Source organism: Trichosurus vulpecula, chromosome 8, assembly GCF_011100635.1.
Source record: "Trichosurus vulpecula isolate mTriVul1 chromosome 8, mTriVul1.pri, whole genome shotgun sequence".
Classification (NCBI taxonomy): domain Eukaryota; kingdom Metazoa; phylum Chordata; class Mammalia; order Diprotodontia; family Phalangeridae; genus Trichosurus; species Trichosurus vulpecula.
Genome location: NC_050580.1, coordinates 114,385,761 through 114,401,901, shown reverse-complemented (window position 1 = coordinate 114,401,901; position 16,141 = coordinate 114,385,761). Strand labels below are relative to the sequence as shown.

Here is a 16,141-nt window from a genome sequence, read left to right as displayed (position 1 = left end):
CATAAACTCTTTTCACCATCAAGAAGAATGGAGCCATTGGGGCAGCTAGGTGGCGCAGTGAGTGGAGCACCGGCCCTGGAGTCAGGAGGACCTGAGTTCAAATCTGACCTCAGACACTTGACACATTTACTGGCTGTGTGACCTTGGGCAAGTCACTTAACCCCAATTGCCCTGCCCCCCCCCAAAAAAAAGAATGGAGTCATGATGTATGAACTCTACCATCATGATACACAGTGTGCTATCTGAGGAAATGGAAACCGTGTAGGAAACAAAAATAGCAAAGACAGCTAGGCAAGATTAAAGATACACAGAGAAGGTCCATGTTTAAGGGAATATGAAGGAGGGATCAGACTTCAAGGTCCATGAAAGAGGGGAATACACCACAGATGTAGGGAAAAGAGGTCAACCAAGACAACAGCAATAACTACAGACTCCTATGTTTACTTTCTTCTCTCTATGGAAACTTGGTGAAAATAATCCAGACGTACATCAAGGACATCCTTGGGGAAAGGAGGAGAAGGGAACAGGTAGGCTTCTGACCACCTATGCTGCAAATGAAATTCACCTACAACTTTGACTCTTCAGAATCAAAATCTCATTCTAAGATTCCTAGCCATAGAACATGAGAGAACGTCTGTATTTAAAAGAAAAAAAATCTAAAAAAATTAAGGCCTGGCTGAGAATTGTTAAAAGCACTGAAAAATTTCACAAAGCAAGCTAGCCTGCTTGCCTTCTTCCTACTCAATTAATTACTCTCTTCTCTCGAGGGAGGCCCTTGCCCCCTTAGCCTGTCACCAATCCTGTCCTGTCAAGCCCTGGTCTTAGATTGCTCCCACCATCTGCAGCTTCTCTCTTCCTTACTGCTAAATGAAGCTGGAGAAAATCATGAAACTGTGCTGACCAGGTCCACTACAAATTTATATTACATAATTTCAACTGAGTGTTCACTGCAGCAAAGCAATCCTACAAATCCCCACTCAATTCACTATCTCACCACAGTAGTTTTCCAAGATGTTTCCATCCCTCCTTAAGCCTCCCATGGATCCTCCTCCCTCCACCCTATCAGCTGAAAACCCTGTCTCATATTTCACTGAAAAAAATTGAGGTCATTTGCTGAGAGCTCCCTTTTCTTCTCCTTAGCACACATCACTTGGATGCCTTCTTTCCTGTCTCATATGAAGAGGTGTTGAGCCAAACCCCTCTATATCCACAAATGATCCCATTCCATTATATCTTCTCCAGCAGGTAGTCCTCTTTATCAGACCCTACTCTCACTTATCTTTAATCTCTTCCTGTATACTAGCTGCTTACCTACTGCCTACAGATATGCTTATGTCTCCCTCATCCTCAAAAACCACCCCTTGATCTGCCCATCCCTGACAGCTGTAGCCCTCTATCTCTCCTCCCTTTTGTGGCTAAACTCCTTGAGAAGGCCTTCTACAATGTGGTGTCTCCACTTCCTTTTTTCTCTCTTTTTAACTCTCAGAATTCTGGCTTCTGACTAAATCATTCATTCAACTGAAACAGCTCTCAGTAAAGTCAGCAATGACTTTACCTTGACGCCACTTTCCTTTTAATCACCCAGGATCACAATGTAGGTGTGTCTTCTTCAACTCCTCACTCTCATCCTCTACATCCGATCTGTTGCCAAGTCCTGTTAATTCTACCTTCAGAATATCTCATAAACTTCCACCCCCCACCTGGCTTCTATCCTATCCTGCTTCTCTTCTCTGATACTGCCAAGACCCCAGTGCAAGCCCTTATCACCTCATCAGTGGACTATTTCAACAGCCTATTTGATCTCCCTGTCTCAAGTCTCTCCCCACTACACTATATCTTCCATAAAGCTATCAATGTGATCTTCCTAAAGTGAAAGTCTGACCACATCACCCCTTATTCAATAAACTCCAGGGGCTCCTTATTACTTGCAGGATCAAATATAAAATCTTCTGTTTGGCTTTTAAAGTCCTTCATAAACACTTTCTTACCTTTACAGTCTTCTTACACTTGACTCCTCTCTATTGACTCCTTCCCATGGCTTGCACAAGACACTTCATTGCCTGACTCTGCATTTTCATGGGCTGGAATGAAAATGCCTAGAATGTACTCTCTTCTACTGCTTGGCTCCTGTGGCTTCAAGTCTCAGCTAAAATCCCACCTTTCGTAAAAACTCTTTCCTGGTCCTCCTTAAGGTTAATGTCTTCTTTCTGATAGCTCCTCTAATACTGCGTATATGTGTGTCTGTATGTATATATACACACATGTGCATATGTATGTATATGTATATATGTGTACACACACATCTTGTTTGTACATAGTAGTTTGCATGTTGTTTCCCCCATTAAGATTGGGAGCGAACCCTTTGAGAGCAAGGACTGTCTTTACCTTTCTCTGTATCCTCAGAGCTTAGCACAGAGCCAGGTACGTAACAGGCACTTAATAAATGCTTCTTGACTTGACTTGTGCAGTGCCTGTCCCAGACATCTGTACTGAACTCCATGGCCTGGCCTTCCCACTACATGTCCTAGTCTGAACAATAATCCCTTTAGTTTTGACTCTAAGGTTGATTTCTTCTGAGTAGTCATGGAACATGAGAGAGTTGGGCTAGATCAGGGGTGGGGAACCTGCAGCCTCCAGGCCAGATGTGGCCTTCTAGGTCCTCAAGTACAGCCCTTTGACTGAATCCAAACTTTACAGAACAAATCTCCTTAATAAAAGGATTTGTTTTGTAAAACTTGTATTCAGTCAAAAGGCCGCATCCAAGGACCTAGAAGGCCACAAGTTTCCCACCCCTGGATGATCTTTAAAGTATCCTCCAACTCTAAACCGGTGATTCTGTCATCTCATGGAAGATACCTGAATGCTCAATACAAATGGCACAATATTATCTGCAAACAGAAACGCACGGACAACCTGTCTAATCCAGCCTCAGACACTTACTACTACCCCAAGCAAGTAACTTAACTTGTATCTGCCTCAGTTCTCTCAACGGTAAAACAGGGATAATTGCACCTACCTCCCAGGGTTGTCATGGGGTCTCAAATGAAATATCTGTGAGGCGTTTAGCACGGTGCCTGGCACACAGTAGGTGTTTAATAAATGCGTGTTTCCTTCCTTCCTTGGGGAAGCCCTCTTCTATTTGGACCTTGTGCAGGACACCCTGCATGACAGTAATGAACATCTTTGGTGAGCTTAGTTCTTCTTGTTTAATGTCTCATTTCATGTTGATAATCAGAGGGTCAGTCTTTGTGGATGCATTTATTAAGGAATCTTGTATTATCTTAACATGCGCTGGAGAGATTCCTTGTTGGAGGAAGAATTTTGAAGGCTATGATTTGCTATGCCAAATGAAATGGGTTTTGTTTTGGTAATCAAACAGTGGGATTTTGTTTCTCTGAAACTTTCAGTTAGCTGTATGATTGTAAAGATATGATCTACTCTAGAAATTTGTTTGTGAAAACATACCTATTCCCATCTCATATTTCATCGAGGATATTCCTCAATTTGTGTGCAGATCATTTTTACAACGATTTTATAAAGATGAGAAAGGAGGCACATGGGCAAGCAGTTACTGATATCTCGGCTACCATTCTTTACAGAGATTAACGGTGAGGTTTTTCCAATTCCTGTTATGTTTCTTATGCCTTGAGAGATATTCTTTAACATTGTCAAGGTTGTCTTACCTCTGGCCTGGTTATCCTTAGTGTGAACTTGGTCTGGCCCAGCTGCTCTGGTGGATTTCATCTTGCTTTGGAGAGAATTACTGAAATGCTGATAAATCTGTTTATTTTCTAGCATCCTGCCTGCTTCACCTATGCTCTTGGGATATGGCTTAGTAGGGTCTCACATCAAGCTATCGGCTTGTCTTCACCTCTACAGCTTTATGCTATTTTAAGAGGTAATACTTCTTATAATCTCCTGCCTCCTCCTACTCCCCCTACAGTGTTTTACAACACATGAATTTGTATTCTTAACTGGTATTAACCTTGGCTGCTGTCTCTCTCCACTTGGCAAGGATGTCAAGGGTTTGCTAGCTAAGACAACTTTGGCTTCCTCATTGTAGTGCCTGCTTTATAGAGATCAAACTTTTGAAGAAATAGTGAAAGTCAAGGTTAATCTTTGTCTTCTCCCATCTCCCCCTTTATAGCTAGTTTGGCTAGGTCAGGTAAAAACTGCTGCAATGTACCATCTGATTTGGGATTCTTGTTCTTACTGGTTAATGATCTAATTACACATTCAGCTGATTCTGAAATAACTACCATATCAGTGATTAGAAGCAATTAGCTGGCACTATGGGTAAAGTCAGGAAGACCTGAGTTCAAATCTGACCTCAGACACTTAATCAGCTATGTGACCTTGGGCAAGTCACCTAACCTCTATTTGCCTCAGTTTCCTCAACTGTAAAATGGAGATAATAACAGCACCTACCTCCCAGGGCTGTTGTAACAATTAAATGAGAGAATGCTTACAAAGTGCTTAGCATAGTGCCTGGCACATAGTAGGTACTATATAAAGGCTAGTTGTTGTTGTTATTGCATGACTATTGCTTAAGAAACAGAAACCAGCAGCAGCTAGGTGGCACAGTGAGTAGAGCACCAGCCCTGGAGTCAGGAGGACCTGAGTTCAAATCTGACCTCAGACACTTGACACATTTTCTAGCTGTGTGACCTTGGGCAAGTCACTTAACCCCAATTGCCCTGCCTTCCCCCCTGCAAAAAAAACAAAAACAAAAACAAACAAACAAAAAAAACCAAGAAACGGAAACCAACTAATTCTATTTTCTATGACTTGTCCGGAATTGCAAAAGAGCTGAAAGGCCCACCTAGTCTAATCTGTACCCAAAAATTTCTTCTACAATATCCCCAACAAGTGGTCATCCAGCCTCTGCTTGAGAACCTTCAGCCAGAAGGAAACTCATCTCCTTCCAAGTCAGCATATTCCACTCTAATTATCAGATATATCTTCTAATCATTTTTAAAAAATCCTGTAAAGTTTTTCTTTATATCAAAGTCAAGTCTACCCTTCTATAACTGCCAACTATGACTCCTAGTTCTTACTTCTCATGCCAAAGAGAACAATTCTGTTCTGACCCGAAAAATGGCCATCATTTCCCCTTCTTAATCTTATCTGCTCCAGGCCAAATAATTTCAGTTCTTTCAGCTGATTCTTCTATGGCATGTTCTCCAGTTTTCTAATCATAATGGTCCCCTTTTCTGGACAGGTTCCAGAAAAGTGTTGCTTTGGTGCTCATGACATCCAATGTCTACTGACTCTTCTTGAGGAAAGTATTCATGACATAAAGGCTTTTGAGGAGTCTAAAAACTTTTGACCTAATTTGCTGAACCTGAACCATATATTCTGACATACTTTTGCCATACTCTCTTGTGATCACCCCTGTACTGAAGTCACCAAGTATCAAAGTATGGGATGACTAGGTTTAAAGGATCTTGTAGAGTTCTTTATGAAACTGGTCTACTTTTTCATCCCTTCCAATAGAAATTGGTATACTAATTGCAAATATCTTTACAATGTTCTTTTAGCTGATACTCATTATAAGCACTTCAAGATAAGATGACCCAGTATCCCATTAAAATGACATTTATTATTGCCTTTGGCTATAGGATAAAACCAATTCAGATAATTCTTTTGCCTCTCCAAGCAGAATCTCTGAGTCATCCTACTATTTAGTTGTAACTTCCTTTGTCTTATTGCTTAATCAGAAGAAAGGCAATACTGATACAGTTCAGTTCTTCCAATGGTATATTAATTCATGGGTCAGTGAAATACCGTATGCTTCCCAGCACCCTCTGCTCCCTTGTCTACCACTCCACTACTGTTACCATGGAAGCAAAAAGGAGATACACAGGACTAAGGCCCATTTTTTATTGTTCCTTGGGTTACTGTGCCCAAAAAATTCATCACCTAGTGGTCAACCTACTGAAGCTTCTCCAGACTCAGCTGGGTTGGGCAGCAAAAAGCCTTTTTGGCATGGTAGAACTTGCCAGAGCTTGTGTTCTGCAACCATGGACTTTGGGAACCTAGGTTCATCTCCACACCAAGAGAAAGCATAATTGCATTAGCTCTGGGTCAAGGCACAAGTGTGTAGGCACATGCAAATCTCTGTGCCTCAAATCTCTGAACAGCTCTAGTACACAGAAAAAGATCTGAGTGCTGCTACCCCTAAATGGCACCCCCATCCCTTGAAGTGACCAAAATTTTTTGTTTTACTAAAACTGTGGGGCATAGTAGATAGAGATACTCTCCCACCCCCTGAAGTCAAGCAGATCTAAGTTCAGGTCTGGTATCTCTTGATACATACTCAATGTGTGAATCAGATCAAGTCACTTAATCTCAGTGCCCTAGGCAACTTTCTAAAGCTACCATTTACACAAGAGCTGGGCATCTGCATTGGTAGAGGGAGTTTCCTAACCAGCATTTCCTTACACCAATAAAGTCACAGTTGTGGACAAAACTATTAAAGGATTATTAATCTTTATCTGATAAAGCTGTTGATTGATGCTCTTGTTAATCAAATCATTTTATATGGTCAGTTGCACAATGAAAATAAGGTTGCTGGTCAAAGTTTCTATTTGCTTTGTCCCCTGTAAGTCTGACATGGCAGGCAGCTAGATGGTGCAGTAGATAGAGTGGTGGGCCTGGAGTCAGGAAGACTCATCTTCCGGAGTTCAAATCTGGCTCCAGACACTTGCTAGCTGTGTGACCCTTGGCAAGTCACTTAACCCTGTTTGCCTCAGTTTTCTCATCTATAAAATGAGCTGGAGAAGGAAACAGCAAGCCATTCCAGTATCTTTGCCCAAAAAAACCCAAATGGTCATAAAGAGTTGGACACAATTGAAAAATTACTCAACAACAATAACAGAAGTCCAACACAGTACAAACGGTAAGTGTTCCCAAGAACAGGAACCAGTGTCAGGTTGAACCTATAAGGGCGCACTATTGCCACTTTATTTTTAAGTTTCTAAGATTGATACACAAAGGGATATTGATCTGTTCTCCCATTACCTAAGAGCACTTAGTTGGCAATTTGGTTAAGCTTCAAGATGTTCGGTGGTCTTACTTTTGGCCACATGGTGCAAACAACAGGGCTTTAGTGATGGGCATGGTTAACAAAGAGATTAACTTCTTACTTTTAGCCATTTTTAAATAAAAAATTTCTTCACTAAAACAACTAAACATAACACCAAAGAACCCCGAATTCTAAATTATTTTTACAAGCACAAGCAACCTTTTCTCTCCTTGTGATGAAATGGAGTGTTGTACCCAATAGGGGCAGCCTCAATTCACACCGAAGACTTCCCAAGCAAGGTTCCTTGTCTTTCTGTGGCTCTTGGATTAACCTTCCACAGTTACCAACAAAGAACAGAAATAGAGTAAGATTTCTTCACTAAAGGCCATGTGCCCCTAGATTTGCACAACCTTTGTCCAGTTTTTCCTCTTCTTTGGCGGTACCCTTTTGTTCACCTAACACTGTAATTCAGCATACACAGTCAGTGTAATTACACAATTCCTTACAACAGAGTGAATTTCACAATACAAATAGGTAAATTTCCAGCTACTGAGACTGTAATATTTGCTGTAAGTTAATATGCTTAAAAGTACAAGGTCAGTTCCATGGAGAATTATTTCCTAACTAAACAGCATACCTATACTCAATTGTGCTGTAAAAAGTCTATAGGCCTAACGGATAAGCATTGGTTAAATATGAGAAGAAGGAATAACACATCATTCCACTCCTAACTGTGCATTCTCTATAAAAGTAAAACAACAGAAATACTGAATGATTCATTTTGCTTGCTAGGTGTCAAACTAAAGCTGGATGGTGAGGCACGGAAGGGTTGTGACTTCGGTTTGTAGATGGAGTAAAATTATGGATCCATTAAAGTTACCAAACACAGCAATCCAGTAAACCACACAAGTTAAAACTACAAATACCTAGGTACAAACTGAAGGACCTGCTCTCTTTAGACTGAATTAGTTGAGCTGGGATTTAGCCCAAATTTATTATTTCCCCAGGGCTAAGTTACACATCCTTGATTCAAAAACTACTCATGCTTATCCCCGCCATGCTTCTGGGTCTGACCTTGCCATCCACTGCCGGGGAGGAAAATAAGTAGGCTTTTAAGTAGCCAGTTTGCCTCTATCAGAGCAAAAGTGCCAATATAGCTTCTCAGCTTGGCTAAATAAGCAGGCAACTATCTGCTCGCTTCCTTCTGGAAACCAGACAGAAAAGCTCATCTTTTCCCTTTCCCAACATGTTTTCTTCATTACTTCATTAATCTGGCCAATGGATAGTCATTAAGGGCCTACTAAATACAAGGTTCTGTAGGGGAGAAAAAAATGGATAAAATAATCACTGTCCTCAAGGACTTTTAAGTCCAGTAGGGGAGATAAAACTTATTAAAGCAAATAAAAGAGAGGTACAAAGTACAAGGGGAGCTCAGAGTCGGCCAAACTCAGTTATAGGAACACAGCTATTCGGAACAGGAAGGGCCCTGAGAGCTCTGGTCCAGTCTCTTATTTTTATAGACAAGAAGACTGAGACTCAGAGAAGTCGAGTCACTTGACCAAAGAGCGGATATCTGAAATGAGGTTCTCTGACTCCACATCCAAGGCTTTTGCCACTGGGGGTGGGATGGCTATGGGAGGATGGAGCAGAAGTGAGGAAGGATTTATGGAAGTGGCATCTGAGTTGGGCCTTAAAGAATGGATAAGATTTCAACAGGAAGAGATTGGGAGAGCACACTTCAGGGAAACACCAAATGAAGCCACAGACCTGGGGCATGTAAGAACACCAAACAGTCTAGTTTTGTGATAACAATGAGTGAAACTGATGGGACAGCCATGAAGGTTTTCGATACAGAAGTAACACAGCCAAAGCTGAAGAAGATTTAACTGGACAATCATATAGGATGGGGTCAGGGGATGGGGAGTGACCCTCTTCCAAACCTCCCTATTTCTGTGGAAAGCAGAAATTCTTCCCATTTTCCAGATTTGTAAACTTAGCTTTTCCCTCAACTCTTCATTTTCCCCCAGCCCACACATCCAACCAGTTGCTACGTCTTGCCATTTTTACTAACACATCAATTCCTCATTCTCTCTGGTCTTGTGATCACCACCATAATTCAGGCACTCATCACCTCTGACCTAGACTATTGCTATAGTCTCCTAATGGGTCTCCTTGCCTCAATTCTTTCCCCATTCCAATCCATTCTCCACATGGTGATTCTCCTGGGATGGTCGCTTCATCTCAGTCTGCCTTAGTTTCTTCATCAGTAAAGATGGGGATGATAATAACACCGGCTCTACAGTGTTCCTCTTCAGAAAAAAGAAAACCCAACCTGTGAAGCAGCTTTGAAAACCTTACTATCCTGTGTAAATGCTAAATATTATCATTTATTCTGTATAGACATATATGTTGTCTTCCTCAGTAAAAAGCAATCTCCTTGGGAATAGAAACTGCTTCATTCTCTAGATTTGTTATCCCAAGTCCCAGCACCATGGCTGGCATTCAGCAGATATTCCGCAAATACCTGCTCATGGATGATTGATTGGTCAGACAGAAGACTATGAAGTAGTCCAGAAAAGAAGATATGAGGGCCTGAGCAAGAGTGGTAGCAGCGGCAACGGCATAAAGGGAACGGAAGCAACACTGAGAAAGGAGGGACAGGACCTGGGAACTGATTAGACTGGAGGGAGGAGGTTCCAAAGGGAAAAAGGAAGGAAACAAGCATTTATTAAATGCCTGTTATGTGTCGGGGACTGTGCTAAGCCCTTTACAAATATCCCATTTGATCCTCACAACAACCTTCAAGGGGGGTGCTCTTATTATTCCATCTTACAATTAGGGAAAATGAGGCAGACACAATAATATCTCATCCTCACAACTCTGGGAGGTAGGTGCTATTATGACCCCAATTTAAAGTTGAAGAAAGTGAAACAGAGGTCAAATGGCTTGCCCAGGTTCACACAGCTAGTGTCTGAGGCTAGATTTGAGCTCTGATTTCCTGACTCCATTTCCACCACTTTATCCCCTGTGCCACCTAGCTGCTTCTAGGCAGAGTGAGTAAAAAAAAAAAAAGACTCAAGTTCATTTATTTCATCCAATGCCGGAGACAGCTCAATGCTTTGTGATGAATTAAAGGTGGTTTTTAAATGTTCCTGATGAAAAGGTCAAGGGAATCAAGGAATGAACAGAAAACTGTTAGTGAAGTACAGGGGAAACTTAGGATGATATGAGACTCGCCTGGAGGTAGATAGATCATCCGGCTAGAAGAGATCCCAGAGGCCATTTAGTCCAATCAACTCACTTTACTGGTGAGGAGATTGTGGCCCTGGGAAGTTATGTGACTTTCTCAGGGTCACACAGACTACTGAGTCTGGGTCAGGATTTAAGCCAAGGTCCTCTGATTCCAGAGTAAGAAATACACATGTTATATACTCAGTACATGGAGAACTTTGGACCTACAACAAAGCTGGATGCCCTCCCCACCCCCACACTCCTTCAGCTTTCACAAATCCACTCCTACCCACCCCAGGTTACATCCAAGTCTCTCCCAGAGCTGCTTCCCTCTGAGCCCAGTCTGGTTCCCTCCCCTTTCTTCAGCCACCAGGAGCTTGGGGAGGCAGGGAAGTCTGAAAGAGAACTACAAATGAGACCAAAGGAGGAGGCAAACCTGGCTGATCACTGGGAAAAGGATGAAAAAAGGAGGCCCTGTTCCGAAATGCTGGCTGATATTACACCAGGGAGAATAAGCACTCTCCTGTTTTTTAAATGTCTTTTTATTTTTCCCTTTTGACCTTTACAGAAAAAAAAAAAAAAGGTAGCGAAAAACCCTTGGGAAATAAGCTCAGCTGCAGTTACAAGTTTGAAAAACCTTGAAAAGGAAGTGAAGCGTTTCTGCTTAACAAATGATGCCAAAGAAGTTGAAGGGGCACACCCAAAAGTCCCCTGGGCCTGGACCACTAAATGTTCACGTGAAAGATCTCAGACCATGCCTCTCCTTGCTCCAGCCCCTTGCCAGACTATTCATCTACATGTTTCACTGAACCCAGGGAGCAGAAAGTCTCTGGGTTCAGTAAAACACATTACCACAACTGCTCCTCCCCATCAAGGAAGAAGAATCAATGATCCCCATGGCTCTCCCTGGCCCAGCTGAATGAGAGTGTGAGCCAGGCAGAAATAGACACAGAAGGAAAATGAAGAGGCTTCCCTGACCCCTTTCTTTTCTCCTCCCTAGAGTCAGGGTCTCAAGGACTATATACTGATTCCCAAGAGTGGCTGCTTCTCCACTTTCTCCTACATGTGTGTAAACCGAGTGTTCTTATGATTCAGGTGTATAAACGGCTGTTTCTCATGTATATAGAAGAAGGTCACAGGGACTCACACGCTGTGATTTTCTTGGGGCCCTCACACAGCCTTAGAGATTACCCTCTATCTTCTCATTTTGACTCCACTTTGGGATTTTCCAACTGCTTAGAGAATTCCTCCTCTCGCCATGAATTCAAATTCAACCTGTCTAAAACTGAACTCATCTTTATTACCAAACTAACTCTGTGACTTGTGTGAGGACTACCACCATCATTATCGTTTCCCGAACTAGACCTGGAAGATCACCTCTGACTTTCTCCTCTATTCTTTCATTTGTCACCACACATCCTATCATTTCTTCCTTAAGTATGTCTCAACATTACAAATTCTTCTCTCTTCCTACTGCTACCACTCATCTAGATGCTAACCCTTCATGCCTTATGCTCTCCTTTCCCACGACTGAAATTCCTCCTGTATTCGTTTCCAAACTAATTTTCCTAAAATATATCTTTTATCCCTGGTTAAATAATAAAACAATCCTCTAACAATGGCTCCTTGTTGAACTCTATATGGTTTGCAAGACTTGACATAAGAATCTGGTCCTGCCCTTCCCTATCCAATTTTATTTCCTATTACTCTTTTTTAAATCACAGATTTCCTAAGCCAGAAGGGATCTTATTCAACATCGCATTCCAGTTCTCTAACTTTACAGCTAATATATACCTTATACTCCAATCAGGCCAGTAACCTCAGTGTCTTCACCTATCTGCTCTAATCCAACCCAACTAGCACTTATTAAGTGCCCATCATGTATAAAGCCAACTTGTTCTATCTACTGGGCATACAAACCCAAATGAAAGCTGGATCAAGCAGTCAAGGAGAAGGTGGAAGTGACATCCAACTGTTCCTTCCTGCTTCTGTGTCTTGGCTCATGCTATTAAGAAAACTCTTGCTGTCCATATCCTAACCAGCCTTCAAGGCCCAATTCAAGCAGTACCTCTGCCCTGAAACGTTCGCTAAAAACTACAGCTCCCATTAAAAGTCTTGGTTCTTTGAATGGTGTCCCACTATTATCACATAGCTAGGCACTTAATTATTCTGTTTCATTTGTTGGAATTTCTCCTCCCCAGTCTGACTCTAAACTCCTAAAGGGCAGGACCCATACCTCCTGATTTGACTCCATCTGTATTTCCTACAACAGTGGACACAAAAGTTTAACATAAAATAAGAGGCTTCTCTGATCCTCCAGGTCACTACCAGCCTTTCTTCTCCCTTGGACTTCATGAAGCACTTTGTTTTGTACTTATGTGTGACACTGTGCATTATATCCATCCAAATTGGATGGATGTAATGCCTACAATGTGCCAGGCACTGCACCAAGTATGTTTAACCGATATGATCTCATTTGAGCCTCACAACAACCCTGGGTTGTTATTGTTCAGTCATTTTCAGTCATGTCTGACTCCTCATGACCCCCATTTAGGATTTCCCTGGCAAAGATACTGGAGAGGTTGGTCATTTCCTTTTCCAGCTCATATTATAGATGAGGAAACTGAGGCAAACTAGGTTAAGTCCAGGGTCACACAGCTAGGAAGTGTCTATTGCTGGATTTGAACTCAGGCAGGTCTTCCTGCTTCCAGGCCCAAGGCTCTATCTACTGTGCCACCTAGCTGCCTCTAAATGGTGTCATCCCTTTGCTAAACCGCAAATTCCTTGAGTATAGTGACCAGGGATATCTCAATTTAGTGTCTCTCCCAGTACCCAGCAGTGCTTTGCACATAACAGGTGCTTAATAAATGCTTACTAAATTGCTACAATCCAGTTACCAACAACATCACACTGAAGATACCCCAACATATGTACTGATCAGTAGCTCTTCTGAGGCAGCCCTGGCCACACAGGCTTCCTGCCTGGCCACGGGGAAGCTGGGCGCAGGAGCATGTGCTACCTTAGACCTTATGCACAGCATATCCTAAAGGCTAAAAGGTTACTTTCATATGAAAACAAGTCCTTTCTAGAATGTGAATTCCATGGATTTAAAATATGAGTGGGGTCACAAAACCTCACTGGTACCCATTTTAGAGCCCATCAAGAACAGGTTACGAATAACTAGAGGGCTGAATATATACTTTAGAAAACCTGATTATCAAATTAGATCATTGAAGATTAGAGGCTTAAGAGCTGGGAGGAGTTGGGGGATTATCTAGTCAAATCTCTTCATTTTTCAGAAGAAAACTGAGAACAAAAAAGGTTAGCAAACACCTTCCACTGCTTTCCATCCTTCCTCTATCGCCCCACCCCTTACTCCTCCATAAGTGGCAGGCCCATTGATTCCAAATACAGTGCTCATTCTACTACAACCCACTGATCCCATTGCCTCTCCTAGGTCACTTGTTATCTGCTTTCTGTCTCATTCAAGCAGAATACAAGGATGAAAATGGGCTGGAGTTTTCTGCTTGGTATGTGAGCTCCCTTTGGAGTTTACTATTCAGTGTTCAGCCCTCAACCCACCCTGCTGATGCCAAGGAAAGGGTTTTAGTTACTCCTCTCCCTCTTAGTTACTTGGCTTCCAATTTTAAGGAGGCCTCCTTCCCTCTCCCAATAAACTTCTGGTTCTCACCACTCTCCCGAAGAGTTTCAGTCAAGTTCTCCACCAGAGCCACCGCCTCCTTGCTGCTCTCTGGCCGATGCTCCCTTAACCAAGCCTGAATCTCCCCAGGCAGCAGAGTCAGCATCTGCTCCTTTGTATGCAGTTCTGGCCTTAACCATCGCTGACAGAGTTCCCTGAGTCTGCTAAGAGATTCCCTGGGCTCAGCGGCCTCCTGATACTCAACTTTACTTTTAATCTGATGGAAGGATTCAGGGTCGCAGCTGTCCCCCTGCAGGGCTAAGCCAGGCTTCCAGGAGGAGTCCTCATCTTCCAGTATCATTGTTGAGGCCTCTTCCTCTTCCTCCTCTTCTTCTTCTGTCGTCTGAGCCAAAGAATCCAAGGCGGCAGTCATTCCTGGGACTTCTCCAGCCATTGTCCAACTCTGGAGGAAGATGTCCCTCTAACTGCTGCTTGCACTTGAAGGCTCAAACCTTGACCTTCTCTGGGGAGTCACTTCTAAGAGAGATTTGACAGAATGAGTCTGTTAACAGCAGCACTATAAAATAATTTCACTTACACAGTCAATCAGTTAGTAAGTACTTATGGAGCACTACATGCCTGGCACTATGCTAAGCACTGGGAAAACAAGAACTCTGCCCTCAAGAAGCTTACATTCTAATAAGCAAGACAACATGAACATATAGATGAATATGCAAGATATAAAGTTGATCCAAGGTAAACCTTAGGGGTAAAGGCAATGACAACTGGGGTCCCACATCAGGCCACAAAATAATCTGTATATCACCAAGCTAACAGCACCCTCTCACTAGTAAAAGAATAATCTATTCCTGAGCTCAAATTCATTTCCCTGTGGAGAGTCAAGTGTAAAACTCCCATCACCACCACAACCAGCACTCCAGACCATATTTCTTCCCTCAAGGCCAAAGGATGGTTCCTGTGGAAAGCAGCCATGATCATACATTCTCTGGCAGTTCTAAGGGCAGCAAGGCTGAGCTTCCTAGTCTTTGCTCTACCGCTCACAGGAGTCTGTGACCTTGGACCAGTTACTGTGGCTCACCTCCCTCAAACTTCTGTGACTTCATTTCTAGACCTCTTAAATAGATAAATGATTAACACTTACAAGCATGGGAATCAGAACAAAAAAAAAAAAGAGAGAGAGAGAGAGAGATCAAACATCCAAGTGCTTTAGCTGCTCTACAAACCCACAGAATACTGCATCATCATCAAGGAGCCAAAAGAAAATCAGAACAGAGGAAACCTCAAGCAGATTCCCCCACCAGAGGATTAACTGCTAAGAATAAAGGGTAGCTAGTAGTAGAACAAGAGACCAGGTGTGTGTCTACCAGGTATCTCTGCCATTAATTGACTTGGGTAAGTCACTTAACCTGTTAACTCAATTTCACCACCTGTAAAAAGAAGGGAAGGCTGGGGATTGGCCGGGCCAACGTTCCAAACCCCTTAGCTCCAAACTTCGGTGCACCTTCCAGTCCCCTGGGGGTTTGTGCGTGTGCCGCCTGCCTCGGCACAAACTCATCCCGATTATTATGGGAATGGTCAGGAAGCTGCGATGGTGCGGGTGCTGGGGTACCACCAGGGTCCGGGGGAGCAGTTACATAAAGCGAGGCTGCAGGAAAGGGGAGTGAGAAGAGGTTTGGAAACGGGAGCAGCACGGGGTGCAGAGGGCAGTCACGCAAAGAGAAGCGGTCCGGCGAGGGGTGGGCAGCGGCGCCGCAGGACCCCGGCCCCCTGGTGGACTGCCGGGCCCGTTATTCCTCCACCCCCCCGCACCTCCCCCGCAGGGACCCGCTCTTTCCTCCGCTCGCGGTGCCTCGGAACTCACCGTGGCTAGAGGGGTCGGCGGGCCGAGGGACTGGCGGCGCTTCCCCGCGAAGGGCGCCCGGTACGCGGACACGGAGGCGGCGCGCGCCCCCGGGCTCAGCAGAGCTCCCGGGCCAGCTCGGCTGGACGCTCGGGCGCCGAGAACAATGGACAGGAAAAGCCCGCCCCTCTCCTCCCGCAATTGGTCTTCGTGAATGCGGCCCTGGGAATTCTCCCCGGCTACTGGCAGCAGCAACTGTCAGGTGGTCTGGGGTAGGGAGGGAATTGACTCGCGTAGTGCTAAGGTATTATGGGAGTCGTAGTCAGAGCTCTGAGGCTGAAGCTCGCTGTGGGCTTTGAATGACAGACACGGGAACTGGAAG

The 16,141-nt window shown here is 43.6% G+C and overlaps 1 protein-coding gene across 3 annotated transcripts in view; it reads right to left on the bottom strand.

Annotated features, from left to right (window-relative positions):
• ZSCAN2 (zinc finger and SCAN domain containing 2) overlaps positions 1-15,924 on the bottom strand; it is a 43,111-nt gene extending 27,187 nt beyond the window's left edge. Inside the window, exons 1-2 of one of the 3 annotated variants that reach the window (XM_036734572.1) lie at positions 15,781-15,924; positions 13,950-14,435 (exon numbers count right to left, since the gene is read on the bottom strand). In XM_036734572.1, coding sequence (XP_036590467.1) covers positions 13,950-14,352 — 403 coding nt within the window. In that variant the 5' untranslated portion in view covers positions 14,353-14,435; positions 15,781-15,924. Of the gene's footprint in view, positions 1-13,949; positions 14,436-14,819; positions 14,900-15,780 lie in introns of those variants that run through there. The other 2 variants (XM_036734574.1, XM_036734573.1) reach the window with 2 other exon arrangements.
• Between the last annotated feature and the right edge of the window lie 217 nt (positions 15,925-16,141).